The sequence below is a fragment of the Diadema antillarum genome, unplaced genomic scaffold (assembly GCF_040938485.1).
Source record: "Diadema antillarum isolate AM-2024a unplaced genomic scaffold, OU_Dant_1.0 seq00000429_RagTag, whole genome shotgun sequence".
In the NCBI taxonomy this organism is placed as follows: domain Eukaryota; kingdom Metazoa; phylum Echinodermata; class Echinoidea; order Diadematoida; family Diadematidae; genus Diadema; species Diadema antillarum.
The window spans coordinates 248274-273593 of NW_027271410.1; the positions used below are offsets into that span (position 1 = coordinate 248274).

A 25320-nucleotide genomic window follows, 5' to 3' on the forward strand; every position below is an offset into this window, starting at 1 on the left:
AGGCAGCTTCCAGAGATTGTTTCTCCAAATATCACACTCCGTGTTTCTCCAAATCTCACACTCCTGCTCTTCACTTCTCTTTCTCCCTAGGTGATATCCATTTCCCCTGGTCAGATTTCAATCTTCCTCTTGATATTTTTCCTTTCTTTTTCAAACATTTTATTCAATGTCTACCACAAATGTGTTCATACTCAAGCTCTCTCTCTTCCTGCCTAGTCCAAACAATTACCTCCATGGTCCAAACATGCTCTCGATACGGTCAAGCCATTTGCGGACAAGTCTCAGGACCAGGGGCGCTACCCTCGAGCACCGTTTTAATTGACGGTCAAACGAGGGAGCTCCCCCACATGAATTACATGTTGGTCTGGAATGTCCTTGCTTGCACTACATGTGCAGCAAACGTGAAGTGGGTAACATTACCATATCAATCTATGCTAAAGTGCATTTTGTGCCTTCCCCCACCCAAACAGGCCTATTAAAAAAAAAATCAAATCAAATCTGTATAGAAATGCAAATATCCATGACAAGTTATACAAATTTTGTCATCCATATCTTGAAGTGTAATCAATATGTATTGCAAATGTCTTCATTTAACTAACTCTTTTTGAGAGGAAGGATACACACACTCACACAAACATACACAGACACACAAAAACACATATCATATGCACATATATATACACACTATATGCTTCTTTCTAGAAATAATGAATATTTCTAGCACATCTGTCCTTGTCAACGGCCGAATGCTTGTGTGGAATACAACAGCCACTTTTGAAATAATGGTCTTTATAGGGGGGGGGGGGGGATGAGCGAAGATGCTGATTGGTCCCTACAAAGATTTCTGCTGGACATTCAAATCACCATGTTTATACCCTACTGAACATTTCCGCCCCTTCACATAACTGTCGTCGATCCGTGCAAGTTACAATTCGTGCGATTTCCAGTCGATTTTCGACTGGCATTTGTGACAGACGACACGAAGAGGCTGACTGCAAAATGGTAAAGATTGCCCCCCTGCCACAAGCATCAATCAACGCCGTCTGCAGATAATCTGGCGTTTACAAGGATGGGGCGAGAAGGGAGATAGGAAAGTAAGACAGTAAGCTGCTGAGGAGGAATGAGGCGAGATCCTCTGTTTCTCTTGTCAATCTGCTTGTCAATTTCACTGAAGCGAGTATCAATTACCACGGTCAAGGACGCACAGTTTTCATTTGTCAGAAAGTAGTTAGAGAAAAGAATGGAGGTGATAAAACCATGGGTGCCCAGAGCTATTCATGACATGGACCTCAGAGACAAGAGATGTACATACTCTCTGCCTTTTCTCTCCCCAAAATAGTTCCTGTGTGACTCATATGAATGACATTTTGTGTTAACAGCACAGTTATTATACTCCACGCCTTATTTTCACTGATGTGTGGGGAAACTCTCGGCACATGATGGCAACATGTAGCAAAAACTCCATGACATTGTGGATGCGTCTCATGTCCTTTCCAGTAAACTTCACCAGGCCAAATTCAAATTTCAACAGCAGTGGCGCTCACTTCTTCAAGCCAACTTCATTTAACATGAGCAAAATCAAACCAAGAGAATGGGAGACATTTTAATTCAATTAGACATGAAATGGTCAAGTTGCTCGATTGCTAGATTTTTCATGTTTTCATTTTTCTCAGAGCAGTGATAATGTTGAAGGCACATATGCTATGCAACTTACATGTGACAATGTCATCACCTCACAGTTCTAATAGTGATTTATCTTTTAACGATATCATGAAATTCAAATTCTTGGTTGATAGTCTCAACAACTACAACCCCTCTCTCCTAAAAGTCGTTACTGTTAGGTTACAACAGCAATAGCTTGATCTGAATTCTACAAGCAGTTTTGTTTTTCAATTCTTTTTGATCTTACATCACAATCGGAAATCTTGTGAAGAATTATGTGCAGGTTAAATGAGTGACTTGTTCAGTAATTACACCATCATCTTATCTAATTTGAATAGATGTGTTCGGAAAGATTTTCACTGCTTTGTGAGCGTTGAAAGACCCATGGTATGTTATCTCATGTCCAATGCTTTACGAGGTTTCAGTCATTTATTTCAAGGATTAAAGCCAACTCGAACATAGAATGGGAACTGTACAAATGTTTTCTGCTGGTGTTTTCACCATACCAAGCCTGGATTATTTTTCATAATAACTATCACAAATAGACTTGTTTTTGCTATACTTCGCAAAAAAAAAATTGCCAGACTGTCTATCGCTGGCATTTCCTATGAAGAGACAGCACAAACTCTAGACAGGAAGGCAGAAACCTGCTCGATGAAGGTCAGGGTGAACTGTGAAATTAATAGTTAACTGCTCTTTACCAAATTTGTCAAAAATCTGATGAACAGCCAAAATTTATTATGTGTCAGTTAGATCACAGGGGAAACTTCCTGCTGCACTGTAAAGCTGTTTGCCAATCCCCTATATAGTTTTTAAAACGCAACCAGATTTTGCAATTATGTAAAGTAGTCACTTTCTTGTTCAAATCATTATTATTATCATTGCAGGTGTCACACTTTTGATTATTGATTATAATCCTACTGTTGACTCCAAAGAGAGGTAGCATGTCAGTTTCTAATCAAGACAGCAATAATAAATCTTCAGACTTCTCTCTGCTGGATTTATGATACTGCACTGGCCAACAACACTGGACAGGACACGACAAGTGTAGGGCAAAGAGAAACTGTGACCTACGAGATTAAATTATTAAATCATTCCGTAATGAGAAGAGCAACATTCGGGTCACACGCCATTGCAATGCGCATTTGTTCCCCCGAATTCGATACCGCCGAATCTCGCCATCGGTCGATCTTGAGGAAAAGCCCCCGCCACTGGAGCGACGAGATATCTGCAACCCGCATCACGCGTCGTAATTGAAATTCATAGCACCACTAATTTACCCGCAAATAGAGTATGGGGACCTATTCTCACTCTCTCTCTCTCTCATTCTTTTTCTCTCTTCTCCTTTGCCTTTCCCTATGCATTTTCATGAGGGTTCATACATCATTAAAGATATTGTGCATGAAATTGCGAGGCATATGTGCCTCACGCATGCCAAATCGAACCCAGGGAGGCTTGTCCCCGAGAATACTCATGCAGTTTTAAGTAAAGAATTAGGAGGAAGAAAAAAAAAAGGGGGTGACAAATACAACAACGTCAATAAAAACAATTGAGAAAACAAAGGGGAGGAAAGAAAATGATCAGCTGCAGCATGAATGAAGTGGTGAGCACGTTGATGAATGGATGAGCGTCTTGGGACTGGGTCAACCGATAAAAGACAAATGATGGTCGCCTGATTTGCCAGATGATTAATAGGTTGCCTCGTTTTCATTCATGGGATGTAGAAAGGAAAGGGGGGAGGGGAGAGGAGAGAGAGAGGGGTGGAAATGGGGAAGAATAATAGTGCCACTTGCCTTTGTGAGATGGGTTTGCATCCATCTTCAAATATCAGCTCTCAAAAGCGCTAGTGGTGACACTTCTACCCTTTGCTCAATGTCAAGGTTTGATGATGTGATCTTTCTTTTTGCCCATGTGAAATGTGCAAGAATGTAGAAATTTATCTACTCTGCGCTACTGACAAATCCTAGGCTCTATGCAAACTATCAATACCCTCTCTTATTTTTAAAGACATTTTTAAATAGACACATGTTTGATGATTCTATCGGTACTTGTGTTTCAAGTGTACTCTTTTTTGTTCTATGTTAAAGTCAATTTTTACATGTACTCGTTTCTATTCTCTGTGAAAGATAATAAAGAAGGGTGTTTATATAATGATAAGTGCGATGGTGAAAGTTCGATCCGTATCACCGAACTTCCTTCCTTGTACATAGTGTGTTTTGTGAAACTAGTGGCACCATAAAAAGAAATAGAATTGCACTTTTCAGATGCTACATACTGGCCGCAAACCATTCTTTCCTTTTTCCTGTTTCTTTCAATTAAACCTTGCTAGCAAGAATAACACGGGCCTCCCGAAATATCCTGAGTGTGTCTACATAAACAGCAATTGTTTTCATTTCGGTAGATTTTCAATAACAGATAACATCATAACCCATATTTGCATTACGTTTGTGCGGATGCTGCGCGAGGGGATTTTTGTCTTGCAACCAAAGCAGGACCTCAACAAAGGTGACGCGTACTCTTGTCTTTGTGGCATAGATAATTACAGTACAGATGAAGCCATTGGCAAACTTATCACCAAACCAGTCATAAAATCAATCACAGAAATTGATTTATCCCATACAGCTGCATTTTTTTTTCTCTCTCTCTACTGTTTTTTTTTTCCTCATACACATCACATGGAGTGGGGGCAAAGGGGAAATACATTAGTATGAAATATTAATCTCACTGTAAGGTTGATCACATGTAATTCTCAATGTATTGACATTAGGGCTCATGTATACGCTGCGCTTACACTGGCAAAGTCTGTTCAAGGTCAGAGGGTAGCCTTTCTTCCCCCCCCCCCCACCCACTGCCTAATTCCCTCCAAAGTTCATTTGAAGATTGGATTTGGCTTCAGAGCAGTGAGTGCCGCGTAATCCTCTTGCAGAAACTTGAAAGCGCACTGCGCACGCATAAGGAAAATGAGCGTTCTGCGATTAAGTGCAGTCAGGGTCTTTGCAAAGATTCAGCGTAGCGAGGTCGAATCTGTTTGTTGGATTATTAACCCTTTCCATTTCATCAGCTCAAAACGAGGCTGACGTCACATGACAAAAAGTCTTCAGTGACAGCAACAAGACTTCTGTTGGTGGCATTAAAAGACAAGTTCATCTTTACACATGTCAGTTGAGATAATGCAGCAATATTAAAACACATCAGTGAAAGTTTGACAAAAATCGGACAATTAGTTCAAAAGTTATGAAGTTTTTAGTTTCAATGCTGCTGCCATCAATGGATGAGAAGACTACTTACTACAGGTTGTGATGTCACAGTGTACGATGACTTAAAGAAAATACAAAGCAAATTCAACCGATTTTCACTTTTCTCGCATAATAAAAGAGTACTCAACTTGCCTCTTTCAGAAAGTAGGGGATTAATATTAACCCTTAACATGCATCAGTAACATGGCGAAGAAATGTGCACCTTTTTTTTCAAACATTTTTTTTTTTTTGCGGGATTCTCTTTATGCTTTCCTTATAATCATTCTACACATTTAGACATCATACACTGAAGTAGTCTTTCTCATCCAGCAGTGACTATACAGAAACTTAAAGAAGTCATAACTTGCAAACAGATTGTCCTCCTTTCTTCGTACTTTCACTGATGTATTTTACTAATATTTGCTGATATCTCAATCCATATGAATATCAAGGTGAACTCGTTCTTTAAGCACGGTAATTGCAGCGATATGTGACACACGATGAAGAAGACACTGAGCCCGATGGAGGTTGACATGGCCACGATGTGTCTCAAACAAAAGAGGACAAGTGCCAATCATGGAGGGAAGAGATCATGTGTTCTGTCTCATTCTGCCCAACAAACAGCATACGCCCACTGTCTGCAATGCTCTGTATACCCCCCCCCCAAAAAAAAAAAAAAAAACCAAACAAACAAAACAACAACAACAACAACAACGAACGAAGAAACAGACTTTGCCCGTGTCTGGTATGGAACTGCCAAGATATCCATCTTGTAGTCATTCCTTTGATCTAAAAAAGAATGTGCCCTATGTGCAAACAACATTAAGATATCTATGTTAGGAAAGTCAAAAGAAACAAAAAATCTTAACAAAATGGAGATTACTCTTTCAAGGAAAAATTCATGTTCTCTAACATGTTATATTTGTTGTCATTGCTTCAAAGCAAGGTTACCAACTATCTCTCAGTTACATTGTATGAAGTATTGGGGTACAAAGTAAAATGTCCCATTCAGGCACGCTGATTGCATATCTTCTCAAAAGATGACTGGCAGTTTGCGCTGCCCAAGCATACTCTACAAAGAGAATGAGGAGGACATCCGTGTAACGTCTAGAAACAAAAGTCACTGCCCAACCCCGGATGGCTTCAGTTAACATGGGGCAGATCATTCTCCTTTTTCCCAATCCCCCTGGCCAACTTACAAACACGAGAATACATGTGTATCATGTTTGGCATGAAATTTGGTGGAAATTGCGAGGGTTTGCTTGGGAGGACTGCTATGATCCATGAGTGATTCCTATCTCTAAACCCTCATCCTCCCACTATTTTTCTCTCTCTCCCTAGCCCTCTCGGGTTCGAACTCAGGAATGATTCCGAGGTTAGTCACTGAAATACTCACAGTATCAGCTGGGTCAGATTTCTGGCCGATTGTCCAAGGACTGGTAGGGATGTCAGTTTGTTGGATGCCAATTTTCTGCAGACAAGAAAAGATACCAAAACAAAAGAAGGTTTAAAACAAAGGGAAAAGAGGAACATTATCACATCATCATTAATGTCACAGCACACAACGGAATTAGTAGACCATCCCGTACAGTCATAATCATTTGAGATTGATATCACAGAGGCAGTAAAAATGGTTGCAAATAATGATAAGATTATTTGCATTTCTGTCACTGAGTGATTAGTAAAAGTTCTCCTCATGAACTTGAAGACTCACTAGCACAGAATCCCTTGAAAAATGTCGCACCTGCAGTGCTCCGCTTCTTCATACATGTAGCCTATTCACAGCAGTGACAATTACGGTTACGGTTATGTTTACGGTTACGGTTACGGTTACGGTTACGGTTACGGTTACAGTTACAGTTACTGCATGACTGGTAAAATTTGGCACTAAGGCCTGAGTGAGAATTTTTAAATGAAAGCCAGTGGGTCTGGTGAGGGTATATGATCCCCCGCTCAGCAGATCCATCTTCTGACATCAGTGTTTCTATTTTGTTTCCTACAACACAGTAGTCAAATTGGCAACATTGAGTCAGGGTCTCTCTCTCATGATGCCTAGCTTCAGCATGTTCTGAAGTCATGACCCATTCCCAGAGCACCCAACCCCCTCACTTTCTCTCATGCATCTAGAGGGCTTTTTACACTTATGTTTCTTAACCCCGGACTTTCTCTGACCCAGGACTATCGTTAGTCCCGTACCAATTTTTTCAGCTTTTTACACTCGCCAATTAGTCCCGTACTATCTCTTGTCCGGGGCTAAGGAGAAAACTGACCTTTTTACACTCGTATTTCTTAGCCCCGGACTTTCCAAACCACATGAATATTCATAATTACGCTGTGTACTGTACACGTACACGCACGCACCGGCAGCACTTGATTACCTCGTTTCTGATTGGTCAGTGAGGGTCGGACTTCGTCTCCGTCGTTTAGCCCAGGATTATTTTTTCGTTCTGTTTACACTCACTTGCTTGGCACCGCAATTGCGGTGCTAGCACCGCAATAACGGAGCTAACCCCTGCTATTTTGCAGGGCCATATAGTACCGTACTATCGGTGGGGCTAGCCCACTTTGGCAAAAACGAGTGTAAACAGAAAGTGGGCTAAGGATAGTCCCGTACCAACGGTGGGGCTAAAGCCCCCCCTTAGCCCCACCGTTGGTCCGGGGCTAAGCAAAAATTTACAAGTGTAAAAAGCCCTTAGGGGATCTAATTTCTTACACCTTGGACCCATGAGAGAAATCTGAGAGTGCATAGCACAAGAGTGAGAGGTGGCCAGCACTCTGTTCTTATTTCAAGATGAGTATCAGTCGACGAGCCCTATCTCTTCTGGGGTCAAAAGGCCAGACAAGCTACATTTGTCAACAGTATGAAATCACAAAATGTGTTCACGTTCATTTCTCCAGAGCTAATGATAAGAAAACAGTGTCCTATGAAAACGGGCATTTACCCCCACAATATATTTGTATGTGGATTCAGTGAATGACGTAGAAATATTAGTAGTGCACATAAATACATTTACACGAAAATCGAACAATCCATTTAAAAGTGATGAATTTTTAAAGTTTTGGTTAAATTATGTGCTGTTATTGGTGGTTATAGAGCATGATAGAGCACTACCCTCACAAGTTATTTTTCTTGTATCACACTGAAGAGAAATGAATGTTATAAAAAGATATCTCAACACAGTTTCTCCCAAGAACTACACCTGCAACAGCAAATGTAACAAACCTAAGTATATTGTGGCAGTCTTAGGGAAAGACAGAAAAACAGACAGATCTATTTCAAATCCTTGAACAAATTAGAATTTGCCCACATGAAGTCCATAGTTTTTGAAGGAAAGCAGACTGGTGAAGACAAGTGCTACATCTGACAATAATGCAAGTCACATGACCGGTAGATGGTCATATGACATGGATCTTGAAAAGTCACATCACTGACATAAATAAGCATGAACAATAAAAAACAAAAACAAAGACAAAGATCACTACCTAACGAACATCATAACGGCTTAAATGGAGGACAATGTGCTCGCTGACTAGCTGATTTTAAAGTATAGTCAGCATGTTCAACATTTGCATCCGATGTCACATAATTCACGCAAATCTTAGTTGTATTGCTGCATTAGTGTATATCAGTTTCCCCTCAAAATGACTTGCTTTGGAGTAGATTCTTGCATCCGTACCGAAAACCCTTGTAGCAGCCTCCCGATGTGGGGAAGATGCTCAGGGAATGTCAATGCTGCTATTCTGTGCTTATTTTTACAAGGGGGATTACTCACACCTTCAAAAATTCAATAGTCAAGTGAGAGAGCGAAGAGAGAAAAAAAAATGGAAAATTCCAGCAGAGAGTAATCCAAGGTTAGGGGAGTGAATGGATAAAAATAAAGCAAAACCCAACACATACACATCCACCCTCACACACACACAGAGCATACACACAACCCCACTGTGGCTCATACAATGGACTATGAATACCAGCTGCGGGGTGGGACATCGTAAACCTTGCCCAATTTTAACGGCTTCGTTTTATTAATTTGTGTCGTGCCCTTCCCATCCCTCACAGGCCCAGCTTGTAAATGTGGCATGACCCGTTTTTTTTTTTTCTTCTTCTCCTTCTCCTTCTTCTTTTTAAAGGACTTGGAAAGCATTCTGTGTGCAACTGAGTGAAATTCTCAACTTGCTTCCCTTCTTCTTCTAGAACTTTTTCTGTGCTCCATTACCCTTGTTTGTTTCTGTTAGCCGTTTCGTGTCTGTGTATGTGTGAAAGACATTAGTCCTCGTAACCCCCCTAAGGCAACCCGAGTGAGAATCTCTATGCGGTAATTCTCCACTGCTGAATACGGGAAGACATCCCGAATAGGACCCAGTGTATTTGTTTTCATTCCTATCAGTTATTCTTGGTCGTTTAACCCCTGAACAAGACAGATTGTCAGCGGTTCCTCGACAAGGATTCAAGCATTAACCCCACCCCCTTCTCTGCTCCTACCCCCCTCCCAATAAATGCAGACATACATACACACACAAACACACACACACACACACACACACCTAACACTGTCATTTGTCGAGATGGAGCAATAAAGTAAAGATATGCGAGCACAGGGAGAGATGGTGAGGGCATCAGCCCAGGCTGCCCCAATACAAACACGACAGATATGTGATCAGGACCACTGAGTGACATGCGAGCGAGCGGGTGAAAGTAAGAGACAGCCAGGGTAGAGAGACGAGCGGGAGGGGAGAGGAGGGGAGGGGAGGGGGAGGGGAAGCGGAGAGCGCACGGCATTGTACGCAAGCCCAACAACGAGAGAAAGAATTGGGAGAGAGTGAACGAGGGGGTGGCGTGCTGGCTGGCTTTGTTGTACGACACGACCGCACGGGTCAAATGCTACAATTCATCATCCGGCAAAGGAAAATGTTGAATTATCTGAAGCTGGAGCCTCATATGATAATAAACAATATAAATATTGTTACAGTTTCCTGCAGTATTTAGGTGTACATCCTGCCATCTTCCTGCAATGTCTCCCTCTCTCTCTCTTTCTCCTCCAGTACGAGCTGTCTCGAGTCAAATTCGCACACGAGAATGATGACTTCTGTAGCCATTGCGACGGCAAAGAAAACAAGGTAGTTTACCCTTCGCACTCTCTTTACTCCCGTGCGCGCGTGATTTATGCGCTTCCCCCTGCTGACGCCAATCTAAAACCCTGCAATCGAATGGGTGATGGCTCGTGGCGCAAGATACACAAACTTCTCCACAGAAACCATGACCTCTGACCATGCTGGTTAACGCAAAATCACAAGTAAAAGTTTTTTTTTTTTTTTTTTTGGAAAAGAGAAAGATTTATCAGTAGGATTGGACAAGCTTTCAATTGCCTCCATTTGTGTGTGCGTGTACATGTCTCTACTAAAGAATGTCTCTATGCTTTGCAAATAATATTCTATAGAACCCATATTCTGCACATGTTGGTGGGGGTGACAAGACCTTGCGATCTCAAATTTTGGTGAAAATCACTTATTTTGATGAATTGTCAGATAATCAGTGAAGTGATGTCCTGTCCAAATCCTAGCTGTCTTACCACAAAAAAATGAAGCCACCATGGCATGTCACAGGAAAGGCAATTCCATAATGTTTTAGCTCTTTCAGGTGCCATGTTTTTTTGCTCTCCTGACCATCTGACGTTTGTGAGATACGAGGTTGTATCGCCCCGACAGCGATATATATCTTGAATAATCATCCTCAATATGATGAAACACATTGATATCTCACACTGTGTCTACAGGAGAGATCACGCGGCACATACTGTCCACACCGTATGTTTCGCTATGTTTATGTTCGTGAATTTCCCGAGTCAACTGATATTCACGAAAGACAACACCTCGCGAAAAGATTGCCTCCTGTGACAGAAATGCAATGTACTGTAAACCATGTACTGTAAACCAAAAACATTCGCTGCATGAAACTTTTGTGAACTGGAGCCAACAGCCTTTTTCGGGGCATGAAACTTTTGTGAATTGCCACTGGCATTCAATGCACTGAGAAGAAAAAAACTTTCATGTGCATTTTACTTAAAGGACAAGTCCACCTTCATAAACATAAGGATTGAGAGAATGTAGCAATATTAGTAGAACACATCATTGAAAGTTTGAGGAAAATCAGACAATCCGTTCAAAAGTTATGAATTTTTGAAGTTTTTGTGCAGTACCCGCTGGATGAGAAGACTACTGCAGTGTATGAATAACTTAGATGTCACATGCGTACAACAATATAAGGAAAATATAAAGAGAATTTCACAAAATTCCATCTTTTGAAAAAAGTACACATTCCCCTGACTCGTTACCGATAAATGATATGGGTAATATTATTCCCCCTGCCTTTAGAAAGAGGCAAGTCAATTGCTCTTTTATTATGCGAAAAAAGTGAAAATATGTTGAATTTTCTTTTGTATTTTCTTTATACTGTTGTACGCATATGACTCACAAGCTGTAGTAGTCTCCTTATCCAGCGGTTCCAACACAAAAATTTAAAAAATTCATAACTTTTGAACGGATTGTCTGATTTTCCTCAAACTTTCACTGATGTGTTCTACTAATATTGTTGCATTTTCTCAATCCTTATGTTTATGAAGGTGAACTTGTCCTTTAACTGCAAATCTTGGCTCCTCACAAAATTTGCGCCCCGCATGTTGTCACCATCTATACCTCTTTCATTTTGTGTTATGTAGTACGGTGTATCCGTTTGTAATGTTCACTCTAGTTTTTGTTTAATGTCTGTAGTGCTTTTAATGATATGCTCTTTTATTTGGTTGAATATATATTGATAATAATAAAAATATTAATGTTTGTATTTGATCGCTCATACTAGAACTTCGTCCAGGCAATCAGCTACCAGTATTTCTGTTCTACCAGGCCTTTACTTCTCAATTCTAATGTGGTGGACATACAAATGTGACAACTGCAGATTTTTGTCTTCCCCTCTTTATGATTGTTTTTTTCCAAATTATCAACCATCACTGCCTGAGGTATGCATCTTGTTCCCAGAACAAAAATACATTGGATTTTAAAAAAAAAAAAATTTTGCTGTGTTAAATTCATGTTTGCGACAGACGCTATGAACATGGAATGACGCTCAACCACAAGAACAGTAATCATACTTTGATTTATTCACATCAGGATGTCTAGCTGGCTATTAAAAAGCGTGTGCATCAATACCTAAAATAATCTGTAATGTTTTACTTACAACTGTTGGAGTCTGGTCAGCCCACTGAAAACGGTGGAATTTAGGCGCCTCAGTTTGTTGTAGCTCAAATCCCTGCAACGACACAAAGAAAAGGTAAGAAATGATCATTAATGGACATATGATTTGCATTAAAAACATTCACTGATCTTCACACAATCATTCTGTGCAAACCTGGTTAATAATAAGGGGGGATATCACAAGCGTTAGAGGATTTAGATAAGAAAACTTGGAAGCATGATAAAGGAGGTTGTGTAATCGGACATCAACACAGCCATCTAAACTTATCAGCAGTCAAAAATAAAAATAGTCAATATGCCTGTGTACAAAGTCTACAGTGCTACCATCTTACTTAATTCAATCACTATGGTACACAAATAGACGCTTAGATTCTTAATGATAGATAGTGCAGGATTCAACAAAATTAAGATGGATATGACATGAAATAAACGGGCAAAATGACCCCGTAATTTCAAAGTAAGTGTGCAATTTCAATTGTGTCATCAATAGCACTGCATAAGTAAGCATTCAATATAGTAAATATCTCACTGATTCTCAGGCAACCTTTTGCATTTTACATTATCAGACAATTTGAACCTATTTTGCTAAACTGTCAGTCACTTGACCTCAAGAACTTGACTAAATCTTAAGAGTGAAGGGTGATACTTTTTATACTCAAATGGCAAAGACACGATTCTACCTCATCTTCATGTTTTCTACCGGTTTCTACTGATATCAGTTTTGTTTGGTTACTGTACTTTCAATAGGAATTATGAGCAGCTTCCTGAGAGTATAATGTACACTCTCCTTTGAATGAATAAGAACCATTCAAGAGAGATAACAAATGACCTGCATGCTGGCTGCAGAATTACAATATGATTGATTTGCTCTGCTGATCTCTTCCTTTCATCTATCTAGGTTTATAGCTGTCCTTTAAAAATGCAGATTGACATGAATGTTGTAATGAGTGGACTGAAGCCATGACTCAACATGTGTGATCTGTTCTCACTCATATATAAAGGGCAAACAAATGCTTACGAAATGGAGGAACAGGATTCAAATGGTCACCTTTGCATATTAAAGTTCTCAGAATCTGAACAATAGCATAGACTACAGTGAAATGTGCAAAGGAACACACACCTAAAATCTTTACAACTAGCATTCCGTTGGTTGGTTATGCCTTTCCTCTGTATAGTTTTAGGACCCCCCCCCCCAACAGGTGAGAAGACTTCTTAATTGTAATCATTGCCGCCATATCAGCACGTCCTTCCCATCCGTACACGATTATTTAAATGGTGATAATTGAGAATTGAACTGGGCTATACAATCAGCCATATTGAGATAAGATCATGGCCTCGTGCACCTATCTATCCACAGTTTTATCTCCCCCCCCCCCCTTCAACCCAATATGTAAGTAATGAAGTATTATCAAAAGATTGTCTTCCCTGGTCACATGACTTGCCGAGCAAACACAAAGCGACTGTTCAAACAGCCGTTAATCTGATTGTGTTTTTCAAAAACAGACCTTTGTTTCGTCTTACGGGGAGGTGACACCCAACACACGATTTTCACACTTTTTTATCGCCCTCGCACACACCGACTCCATAGCTAGGGGAACGTCAAACAGAGGAAGGCTGGGGTCACACACATGTATTATATACATATCTGATTCATTCTAGATGTGAGTAAACACGGGAAGGCTCTCGTTCGGCACACCTGACTAAATAAACCCACAGCACCAGGAAACTGCTCCAGTGCTCTTTTCATTCACTGGCTTTGCCCGTTCAAGACAGTGCATGGCCACAAAATAAAACAACAACATTGCCACAATTCATCAAATCACAAGTTTGAACCATTTTTTTTTCTTTGATAAGTAACATATTAATCACTTATTGGAACAGGAACACTTTGAATCTATTTGACATTCAGAAATGATCAATTAAAGTGGTTACATTTAGCACACAGGACGAGTAAGTCTACACTTCAAGCGAATTAAGGAAATGAATAAAGCAAATTCACCTTGTTTTCTTCCCCCGAATTAAACATTATCATTGAATTTAAGGCAATCCAACAAGATGAATCTTTTACAGCTCTGAGATCGTGCTGCAAATGTGCTTGCAGGTTTGAACCCAAGATCCTAGAGAAATAATCAGGGAAACTGCTACGGTTTGGGCTTGCTCCATTGCTTTGCCTGTGTCCCCTTTTAGATCACATTTTACCCTTTATTTTTTCTGTTTTTCGGAGGGGAAATGAGAGGGGGGAGGAAGGTTTTTTTTTTTTTTTTCTTCCTCACTTTTCTTTTTGTCTGAATCTTTGTCTACCACATAATGTAGTGATTATGAAAGGGAAGGGATTTGTACGTTGGCATGGCTGGCATGTCAGGTCTGGCTAGCAAAGATTCGTCCTAGCCAATCACAAGGCAGTAATACCTTGCTTCTATGATTTCTCTTCCCTGTCCTTCTCTCTCGCTCTTTCCCTCTTTCTCTCCCGGCCTTAACCCTGTAACTTCTCTCATAGGTCTGCAGTGTGGGAATCCAGTCGGCGTCGTCGGCACCTTGCCATTATTTTTCTTCTCCCCCCTAGTTCAGGGTCGAGCAGAATCCCTCCTAATCTCCGCCAACTTAATCTGCGCTTTGCACTTCTAAACCAGCGCCACAGCCCCTTGCTGGCGTACCCGTCATCACCCCCGTTTCTGAAAACATGCCCCGCTAATCCCCCGCGCCTGTGCCACGTTGGAAATCCTATCCCCGGCTGAACCTGGTTATCGCACACCCTACCGTACCCCGAATTTCTGACCCTGCCCCTTTGCCTATATTCCTGTACCCACGCACTCCACCTTTAAAAAAGAGAAAAAAAAGCCTTCGATAACACTGTACTCGCCCATTGTCTTTGGACACATAAGAAGCAGTTCCCCTCATGCAGGAGCCCAACTCACAACTGATTTCCATAAAATTCATCTGTAGCACCCGTCGCAGCCAGCACCCATCGCAGTCTGACTGCCATTGCTTTGTTACATATAAAATCTGTTATACGAAATCTGCCTCACTTCTGCAACTTCTCTGATAAATGCACCGCAAAAATATCTCGTGTAATCACTGACCACTGGTGGTACATTATGATGTCCAGTGTCATCATCTTAATAGCTGGCCACACATTTCTTCACAAAAAGAACCAAAAATCTTGATAATGCTGACCAAATAAGGCCTACTGCTGCCTTGAGATATGATAGGCAATGTTCAAAACGAGATGTACTAGTATCCTCTCTTTCCATCTTTCAGCCATAACTAGTCAAAAGAGATATGGAAGGGTAATGTAAGGGGGCCCATAAATGCACCCCTCCAAGAAAGGGGGGGGGGGGGGGTTGAGGGGGCAAGAAAATGAGCTGCATGTAAGCAGAGGTGTCGTGCAAAGAGTCTTGGGTACAAATCGGAAACAGAACCGAGTGCAATTCCGCAGGGATCACATTTCGCATGCACCTCCCGGCCAGCTTTAGTCCACTTTCGCCCGCTGACTGACACAGAGTAATACCTCTACCTCTCTACTTAGCGATTTACCTTTCTTCTCCCCTCTTGTCTCTTCGCATCCATCTTCCCATCTCTCTTTCTCTTTTATTCCTATCTCCCCCTCTCTCTTCTTCTCCTCCTCCTCCTCCTCTCGTGCCAAGTGCAGAGGCAGATTAATAAGAGGCAACGGGACAGGTGCGAAATACACCCCGGGAAACGGCGAGAAGAAGAAAAATAAGATGCTCCCCCATCACGGCGTGAACTTTAATCAGCATTAGCCCACTAACTAGATTGGTGCATATCGAATGCCTGCGTATAGGCCTAGTCTGCCTTGGCTCAATACGGGCATAATTTGGCGAGCAAGCTGCATACCCAGATTTCAAACAGCCCGAGGAAGAAAACAGATATTATGGATTTTTCTCTGTCTGTCTCTCCCTTCTTCCTCTCTTTTTTTATCACCATCTCTCTGTCTTTTTCCGTGCTACCTCCCTCATCCCCCCCCCCCCTTCACGGATGGTACACTACAGAAATGTGCTGGCTACATAATAGGATGCTAGCTCTCTCTGCGTCTCTCGCTGAATGTAAAAACGCGCGAGTATAAATGCCAAATACACTCCTATACGCTGCGCCAGGCAACAGCTCCAATTCAGGCAAGAACAAGAGGAACACACGGCGACGAGACACAAATCGTTGCTACCTCTCCTCTGCGCTGCTGCACTACCGAGGTGGCTGGATCACGGCAGTGTGTGATGCCTATGTCTATGCATGAAATGAATCCCGTTCTAAGGAATCGGCATCCATAATACCTAATGAATTCAGGAGTACAGCAGATCCGAAGGCAAAAGGTGAAGGTCACGTGTTAGAGTCATGTATTTGTATCACAGTGAAGAGTCACAGAGTGGCTTATTAGTGAAGAGGATGAGCAAAAATTAAGGTAGCAATTTTGTCATGCCACTTTAATACTCAGATGGATGGGCGAGTTCTCATTTCAAAAGCTGTCATTTTTTTTTTTTTTGTGAGCTGCATAAGAGAGATTGATATTCAAAGCTCTACACCCCCCCCCCCCCCTCCCCAACACAGACATACACATAAACAGCCTATTAGAAGTGAAATCTAATTGCAGGATTTGACAAATGTTGGCAGAAAATAATGATGCCCCTTGAGTAGATTACAGTTCTCATCATCCAGCGCTGTTTGAACCAATGTACCATTAAACAAGACTGTACTTAGTTATAGCACTATTGACATTTTGGCTGTACCTGTACAACTGTTATACTAGGGAGGTGGTCTTCCCACCTCCCTGGTTATGCTTATACCGAGAGGTCTTAAAATGGAGTGAAAACCAAAGAAAGTGTCGTGATGTTGCCGTTCACAGTAAAACAAGATGTTGCCGTCACTTGACTGCAACATCACTTGCATAATATTCCTCACTCATTTTAAAATGATGAAATGGAATTTATAAATTAAATATCATTATTGCTATTTCTTTTTATACTACAGAAGAAGATTGTGAAATATTATTGTTATTCTTTTCTACTACAGTACAGAGGAAGATTGAACCGTGAAATCAATTTCTGCAAGAAATCATATTTGGTCTTGTCTGTGTACAGAACAGAGGGACATTTAATTAGAAATGTGAATTTTACTGCTCTTAGTCTGATTAGGTTTGAAATCTTGTTGTGTGACGGGCTCAATTGTCATTTCAGATTATAAAGCACCTTTGATCTGCTTCAAGGCACTCAACATTTTGCCTGCATTTTTATATAGTATAGGCCTATAGTATATGATACATAGGCTTATATCCACGTCACTGACAATTTTTTTTTTTTTTACTGAAGTCTGAAATGGTTGTGGCATGACTGGGCCAAAGATCATGAATGGGGAGAAAGGGTGATTCCTCCTAATTAATCACACCTCTCCCTCTCTCTTGAACACTGGCTTGGCAAAGGGCAAAGGAATAGCACCAGTAGGGGGAGAAAAAGGGGGGGGGTGCTCGACTGTGAACGTCATCCATGCCTGAGTACCCGGATCCTGACACACAGCTGCAGTTCCCTGTCCACAGTGGCCTAGGCTATTGTCCTTCCCTAATCTACTGCACAATTGATTTCCCAACCATCCTGAGTTTTCTCCAATTCCCCCTCTCTCCCCCACCCCCTCTTTTGAAATGCTTCATTACTCTAAGCACCAACTCATTCCTCACTCAGCTCTCCTTGTACTACCACTAGTTCTATTCCTTCCTCAGTTCACCCTCTTTTGCCCTTCCATTATCTCCTCCCCCCCCCCCATTTTTTTTCTTCTTCTTGGGCATTCCATCAGAGTAGAGACAGAGTGCTTGTTAACAATGAGGGCAGACCCCCTTTTCACAACACCCATTGTGGACGGCACTAAAGGGCTCCTTTCATGGCCAACAGCCCAACAAAGGTGGGCTCAGCTGAGGGGTGCGAAAGACGATCAAACGGCACAAAGGGCTCCCCCCTGAGGGAGAATGCGCAATAAACTGGCTTCACACAATGGGGCTTTACACTCCTCCATAGAGGAACGAACACAGGAAGAGATGGGACATTGGTAGGTAAAGGCGAAAGGGGGGGGGGGGGGGGGGTTGGTGTAATGAAGTGGGGTTAAGTCTGTGTGAATTGATTTCAGTGGAAAGCACATTATGAAGTACATGTACATGGTATTGTCTGGGATAGCATAGAATAGGGGATTGGCAAGAGAAGGATGAAAAAAAAGCAACAACTAGAATGTATGGAAGGGGCACTGTTTTGGTTGCATCTGTGAATCAGATGTTGTCATTAGCCTAATAAAATCATCTAATCTACACTTGCATCTGCGTCACTGTCACGTTGATCCAATCGTGTAACAAATATATCTACATCCAGGAAGAAGGTATAATCTCTTGTATAGGTCCTACACAGTAATATCATCTTCACATCAATATTTCATGGTGTTTGAACCTAAAAACTACACACTCAAATCACATCATATGCAGTGGCACTGATGGCATTATAAACAATGCATTTTTTTAGAGCCATTGACAATAACATGGTGACCACTCTGTGTCCATCATTTCATGACACTACGATATAGGCATACTCCTTAAATTATTTAACAGGTTTTTCCAAGCCTAGTCTTCACACAGATCTCCAGTTCTGGTGGTTTATGTATAGACCTATTAAGTGTTTATTATATCAATTATCATGACACTGTTTTTTACACTTTGATACTGCCATTTCGTTCGCTTTTTGTTTTGTCTTGTTTTGTTTATCCTTGCACAACCGACAACAAAGCAAAACTTTCGTCTGGTTGCAATGAATGACTCAAGGCTGCATGCAAGTGCAGCTCTGGGGCCCGTTGCATAAAACTTACCGTTGAATTTCAATGGTATCTACCGTCAAAATTAGGCATCACAGCCAATCAGCATCAAGGATTATAATATATACCGCTAATTTGAAGACTTACCGCTAGAAAGGAGCGGTAAGTCCAGCAGTAAGGGTTTTATGCAACAGGGCCCTGGTCTGTCACATACTTTCATTCTTGTCGTCATTGTTATCATCACATCGTTCTGTTCATCTCCCAGAAACTTCTCCTTTTTGTTGTTGTGCTTTTTTTTCCCCCTCCAGCCTACTTGGGAGATGTGTGCATCACTTCTCCCCCAAGGCACATTTCACATGGCTGCCATGCACCAGCACCTAGAGAGGATGTGAAGCAGAGATGCACCGGCCCCAAAAAAACAGAGCGCGGTGACTGCACCGACGCGGCGGGGAAGGAGCTGTGCCGTAGAGCCACCCGCTGGACGGCGTGGGTCCCTCATAATCACTTTCCTGGCATTCGGCAAATTGAATTTGACGACAGTTGTGCGCGGGCGCTCTCCCCTCTCTCTCCCCGACACTTGCCAAAATCATATTAAGCGAGGATGGATTACGGCACGGTGTTTGTGCAACCCCCGCCATGATGTGTGTGGGCCGACCCCTTAACACACAGCACCTCGGCGGGACAGGGGGATGGGCAGACACATACGGACCGGTGCTACCACAAACAGGGAGGAAAGAAATTGGATGGATTAGACATTGTTTTTGCGAAGCTGCCCCCCTCCAAACCTGAAAGCTAAGAAGGGGGAAGGTGGTAGAGAGGAATATGATTATAATTGGTGGATGTGAAGTTGGTGCCTGGCGCGACATGAAAACACAAAAGGTGTCTATGATGACAGCTTTTGGAAGAGTTTAGCACAGGTGCAGATGATCCTGGAGGGTCCTCCACTCTAAAGAACCCAAGCCTGGGAAGATGCAGCGCTGGAGCGGTGGGCTAGCTGGCAAGTGATGAGGAATTGCGGCCAAAAATAGTGGCCGCCCTGGTACGCGAAACGCATGCAGGGGAACGAGTACAGTCCCCAGCACATTATGCAGCACATAGTCGACATTGACAGGGCCCGACATGCATTCCACAGCTCTGGCACTGGCACAAAGAACTCCCCATAGCTGGAAAGCCTCCTCCGTGGCTAATAGCCATCCAATGTCAGGGATATATCAATGAGTGATGGATAGCACTAGAGACAACTCCCATGACAGGCTGTCCAAAGTGACAAGTCCGAGGCGAGTAATGATCACACATATCACCCAACATCTATCAACTCAGTCAAACATTCATACAGTAAATGTATCAATATCCAACTTAATAAATGACAGATCTCACTTGCCCAGCGAACGACATCCTTTCTTAGTATTACAAATTGCCTTGATTTCCCACCACTATTATCATAAAGATGATTAACTCCTTCCCTTCCTCCCCAATATTTAAAAAAACAAACACATACTGTACAATACAATACATACAATACTACTATGTAACTTACAGCAGCATAACAGTAGTGAGCCCTGCCCTGCCATACAAATAAGCATGAGATGATAGAAAACTGATGATTCTAGGTAGAAAACAATATCTCACAAATACTGCAAACAGTCCAATCAGTGAAACACTTTCTCATGACTAAAAGACAGTTAAATTCTCTCAAATTGTATTTCATTTTTTTTCTTAAGCCAGATTCTTGGACCAAATTTACATAACCTGATGTGGTTATCCTTCTTGTTTTCATACTATAGATCACGAGGATCGTATCACATGTACAGTTCTTGCTTTTTTCGCTCACAAAAAGTCAATGCATCGGCACAAAGTTTTGTTGTGGCATCAAATGCAACTACCCATTTCAAACCCTGCCTCTTGGCATGAGATACTTGAGTTCAGGAAGACTATTTCTTTTTCTTTTGTCCTTCGTCTGCTTCTCTCACCTCGCTGAATGAGATAAACATTTCCGTTCTTCCCTTGGAAAATTGAGAATGAAACTTGTGCCATGCCCCTGGCTGGACACTTCTGGAAAGTTTGCCAATGTCTGAGGGGAATGTAAAAATGCGATTGGTGTACTTTCCCCAAAGGTGAACAAAGACTGCTGACAAATTCCGACAGGAAAATTTGCCAAAATCCTGTTACAAATGTGCGAAGAATGAAGTGACCTTGCATTGTGAATGTAGCAAAAGCCCCTGGATCATCCATCCTATTCAGGAAATCTGGCGAGATGAAGCAAAGTTGTGATTTGGCAACTGAGCACAAAAGTCTAAATGAGCTCGCCGTGATTATGATAAATGCTGGACGACTGCCTTCGCAGAAGCAACACTTCAACAGAATCTCCTTGGGAGTTATTGTGTTTCCATTTGAGTTACATCCTCCATTGTACTTTTGCGCTAATCAGAAATGTGCGACTTGTTTTGATGTGCAAACAAGTGACATATGTGCACTGTGAATGTGCATCTCACACACTATCACAGACATAGAACAAGCACACATTCCCTTACTGTCCTTGGCAACTAATTATTAAGTTGCAATTCTGATGACACCATGCATAGCCTTGAGTATTTAAATGTGACATACTGGCCCCATTTTATCTAAAGAAGTCACCCTCAGAATTCAATTCAAAGCAACCTTACATACATGTAGCAGACTGCTTACAAACTGCAACATCCATGAATGCAACAGAGCCATGTAAACATGGAAGAACATTACCAGCTACTCTACTGTTTTAATACTGCCACTACAGGATGTCCTACAATGTTTTTCTTTCACTTTCAAGAGATTACATGCAGTTCACTGGTGGTTAATCACTGCCACAGTGCAGGAATCAAACTGCATGATGCCCTCACACGTGCACCGCATGCAAAATGGTGTTTCAGGAATACAGCCTCCTCATACGGTAGCAATCCAAACTCCCTTTGATGTTGGTTCACGGCTACTGCCATTGCCAATCATCTGAGAACCAATCAAGGATGACAATGATATGATGGATGGGCTGCCTAGCAACTGATCTCATCGCGCATGTGAGTGTGGCCTGCCACGAGTGATGCCCAACTCAACACTCACCACTCAAAACTGATGCAGACAACATTTGACACTGAGGAAGGGCTCTGGTTACCTAGCAACTAACGTCAGACACACCAGCAGAGTAGACTAACAAGACATCACCTTCAAAAAATAAAAATCACAGAGAGAAACTATGCCAGACACAGAAGGAATGAGGGCCAACGAAATGGCATCACACTTCACAGGTTACCTAGCGACCTAAAAACCCTGGACCGCAGTTCAAATGAGAACAAACACAATGATTTCGCACCAAGCAAGTTTGCTAACCAGCTGATTGAGACATGTCTGGAACAAAGACTACAACTCATTCTCGTGCATGAACTTAATGAAAGTGGAGAGTGTCATTAATTAGACAAAAACTGAAGACAGTCTCTCCTCTGCCCCCATTCAAAGATAAAAATTAACCCTCACTTCCTCCAACTTTCTAGGAGACAAAGCCCTGCCTGTGTACACTTGTCTTGTGTATGCAGGATTTGAACCATGGCCACACCCTCAATTGCCTCATATTCATCTTATATGCCATTCAGAATAACTATGATGGAATTCTAAGGGTTAAAAATCATCATCAAATTTCAACTTAATTTTAAATTACACTGCAAATATAAAACCATTGCCAAAACCTTTGGAAGAAATCACAATTGTTTTGGACTGAAAAACAAAGCACAGTTAAACACGCATCAATTGCATACCCATACAGTGTGTGTGTTTTTTTAAACTGAGGTGCAGATATCAACATCTCATTTTCATCAATTTCTATATTATAGATGTGTTGGCTGAAAAACGATAACTCCACTCATCTCAAGAATTAGACGACCTACCAGGAGAGAGGTTGCCTGCTTACGGAGACCCCAGGTGTGAACTATGCCGCCTCGCTGCCGCATACCAACCCTGTAACACAACACCCCTCCCTACTGCGCACGCACAACGCTACCCACCAAATTTTCACCTCCGCACCAGCCCCCAACTACAGATCAAAACTCAATTTCAGACACACATGATGTGCTGCTGCTTCACTTATTAGCTGGCATACATAGCCCAGATTGTACCAATCTATTTCTTTTTCCGTTTTCTTTGTTTTGCCCTGGAATGGTATAGAGGCATGGAGTTGTCAACAACACCCTCTGGCCATACAGAGAAGAGAGTGGGGAAAAAGATAATGAAGCTAAATGAAAACGTAAAAATGGGAATAAACCCAGCGTGCCAGAAAATTTGGGAATAAACTAAGGCACGAGAAATAATTTTTGCACATTAGGCAGCCTGCTCGCCTGTATAAATACCGGCCATGATGTTTGCCCACTGCGACTCGCACCAACGTACGCGTTCCCGTACGCGGTCGCAAGCGGCCAACCGGGCACAGGAGTAATTCGGAGCATTATGCATCGATCATTAGACTTGCCACTCCTGATAAGGGAAGGGATCACAGAAGAAGGAAGCGTCCAGATGATGCGCTCCGTCACCATCAGCCACTGGTTCTCATTTTGGCCGAGAGGAAGTTTTTCGGCACAGACAGAGAGGCAGGCTGAGAAAGCCCCAAGCACATAGAAGCAAGCAGCAGAGCATAATTTGCTTGGAGCAGGAAAAGGTACTTGGAATTTGAGACCCAGTTTGATGGCTGGCAATAAATTTTATATTGCAGAAGATTATAGTCCGAAGATCATGGCTCAACAAATGGCTTATTTATAACTGGCTAAGGACAAATTTTCTGCACTGTGCGCATCGAATCGCATCTGTGAGCACAAATTTACAATCTATGCAAGGACTCTGCATCAATAAATTTATGTGATAACTTTCCTGAGCTGAGCATGGGGGGGGGGGGGGGGGGGGTGGGCAAAATTTGGCAAATGCCTAGATACACAGGTTGGTTTTACTTTTGAATGTTTTTTTTTTTCATTTGTGCAGTTCTACTTTCAATCAGCCACACATTTATTTGGTGGGGAAAAAAAGGCTGGGAACGATTTGCTCACTGTATTTGACAAAAATGAAAACAAGGACTTATAAATATAATGTCAGCCGGGCACATTCTTAGGTAACTAAGGACATTCATACTCGCAAATCTCGAACCAAGTCTTTCTGGAGCACCAGGATTCTTTCTCCCCTCTAACTTCCAACAATGATGCCTCAAGCGCACGTCTTCCTTTGGTGTGCTGAGTTAAGCTTGCCCCACATTCGATCCCCGAGGTGAATCTGAACGAAATCTCCCGCAAATCGATTTTGCTGCTGGTTCCAGAATGTAATTCAAACCCCCCAATCCAATAAAGGTACCTAGAAATATTTGGGTTATATACGGAGGATAGCAACTATTTATATTCCATACATGCTAAAAGACCCCCAATGGACCCCATCACCCTTATGAATTAAGAGGAAGGTATGATGTAACCAGCACTAGCTCACGTGCCGATCCCTATTGCGTTTATGACACATAAGCCCTCAATCCTTTCCGAGCCCTACTCTGCCTGTACGTAGAAGTGTCGCTTCTCCTCCCAACACATTTCTTAATTGGCACTAATCACAGCACATCAGTTTTACGGGGATTATCCCTTTACTCCGCCCTTCTTTAATCTAATTAGAGTTGTTTTCCCTGCCCCTGATCCCCTTCGACTGGCAGCACGCCATGTGCACATTCAAACTACTTGACTGACTGACGAGCAGACAAAACTTGGGGGGGGGGGGGGTAATGCTCTGCCTCGTGCTATGTCTGGGCAAGTTAAAAAAGAAAACAAACAAAAACAGCTTCACATCGAATCGAGGCGCTGGAAAGAGCACTGACCTTTTCTAGCAATGTTCAACATGACAATCTGACTCAACTTCTCTTTCCCATGTCTTTTTTCCGATGCAGACTGTGATAACTGTAGTAGTTTTTAGCAAAGACACTGTAATGTCTTTCAGACATTTAAGGCTATGCATTGTGGTTTTATCTGGTGATCTGAAAATTAGGTTTTTGGCAGAAGAAAAGTGAGCATGTAATGGTGGGGGGGGGGGGGATGGGGGCAGCAGAGATCACATTTGTTACCAGGCCTAACACTGACACAGAGAGCTATGAGAAAACACATGAAAAGGTGCATGTCACTTCTTAGGTTATGCTGACCATCTTTCTTTTCCCTTGACTGACACATACACCAAGAGGGCTAAATGACAATGGGGGGGGGGGGGGGGGGAGGGTTACTAGCATAAAAATGACCCTTTGAACTGACCACATAAATGATAAGAGAGTACAAGTACATATAAATGTTGAATATGTTGATAGAGTTAGATTACCAGCTTGACTATCTTTTCCCAAAGAGATGAATAG

The 25320-nt window shown here is 42.0% G+C and overlaps 1 protein-coding gene across 1 annotated transcript in view; it reads right to left on the reverse strand.

The window, feature by feature from the left end:
- Positions 1-25320, reverse strand: part of LOC139732502 (uncharacterized) — a 92241-nt gene that overhangs the window by 45167 nt on the left and 21754 nt on the right. The window contains exons 3-4 of the mRNA XM_071643363.1: positions 12127-12198; positions 6295-6369 (exon numbers count right to left, since the gene is read on the reverse strand). Of these exons, the coding sequence (XP_071499464.1) occupies positions 6295-6369; positions 12127-12198 (147 nt within the window). The remainder of the gene's footprint in view (positions 1-6294; positions 6370-12126; positions 12199-25320) is intronic.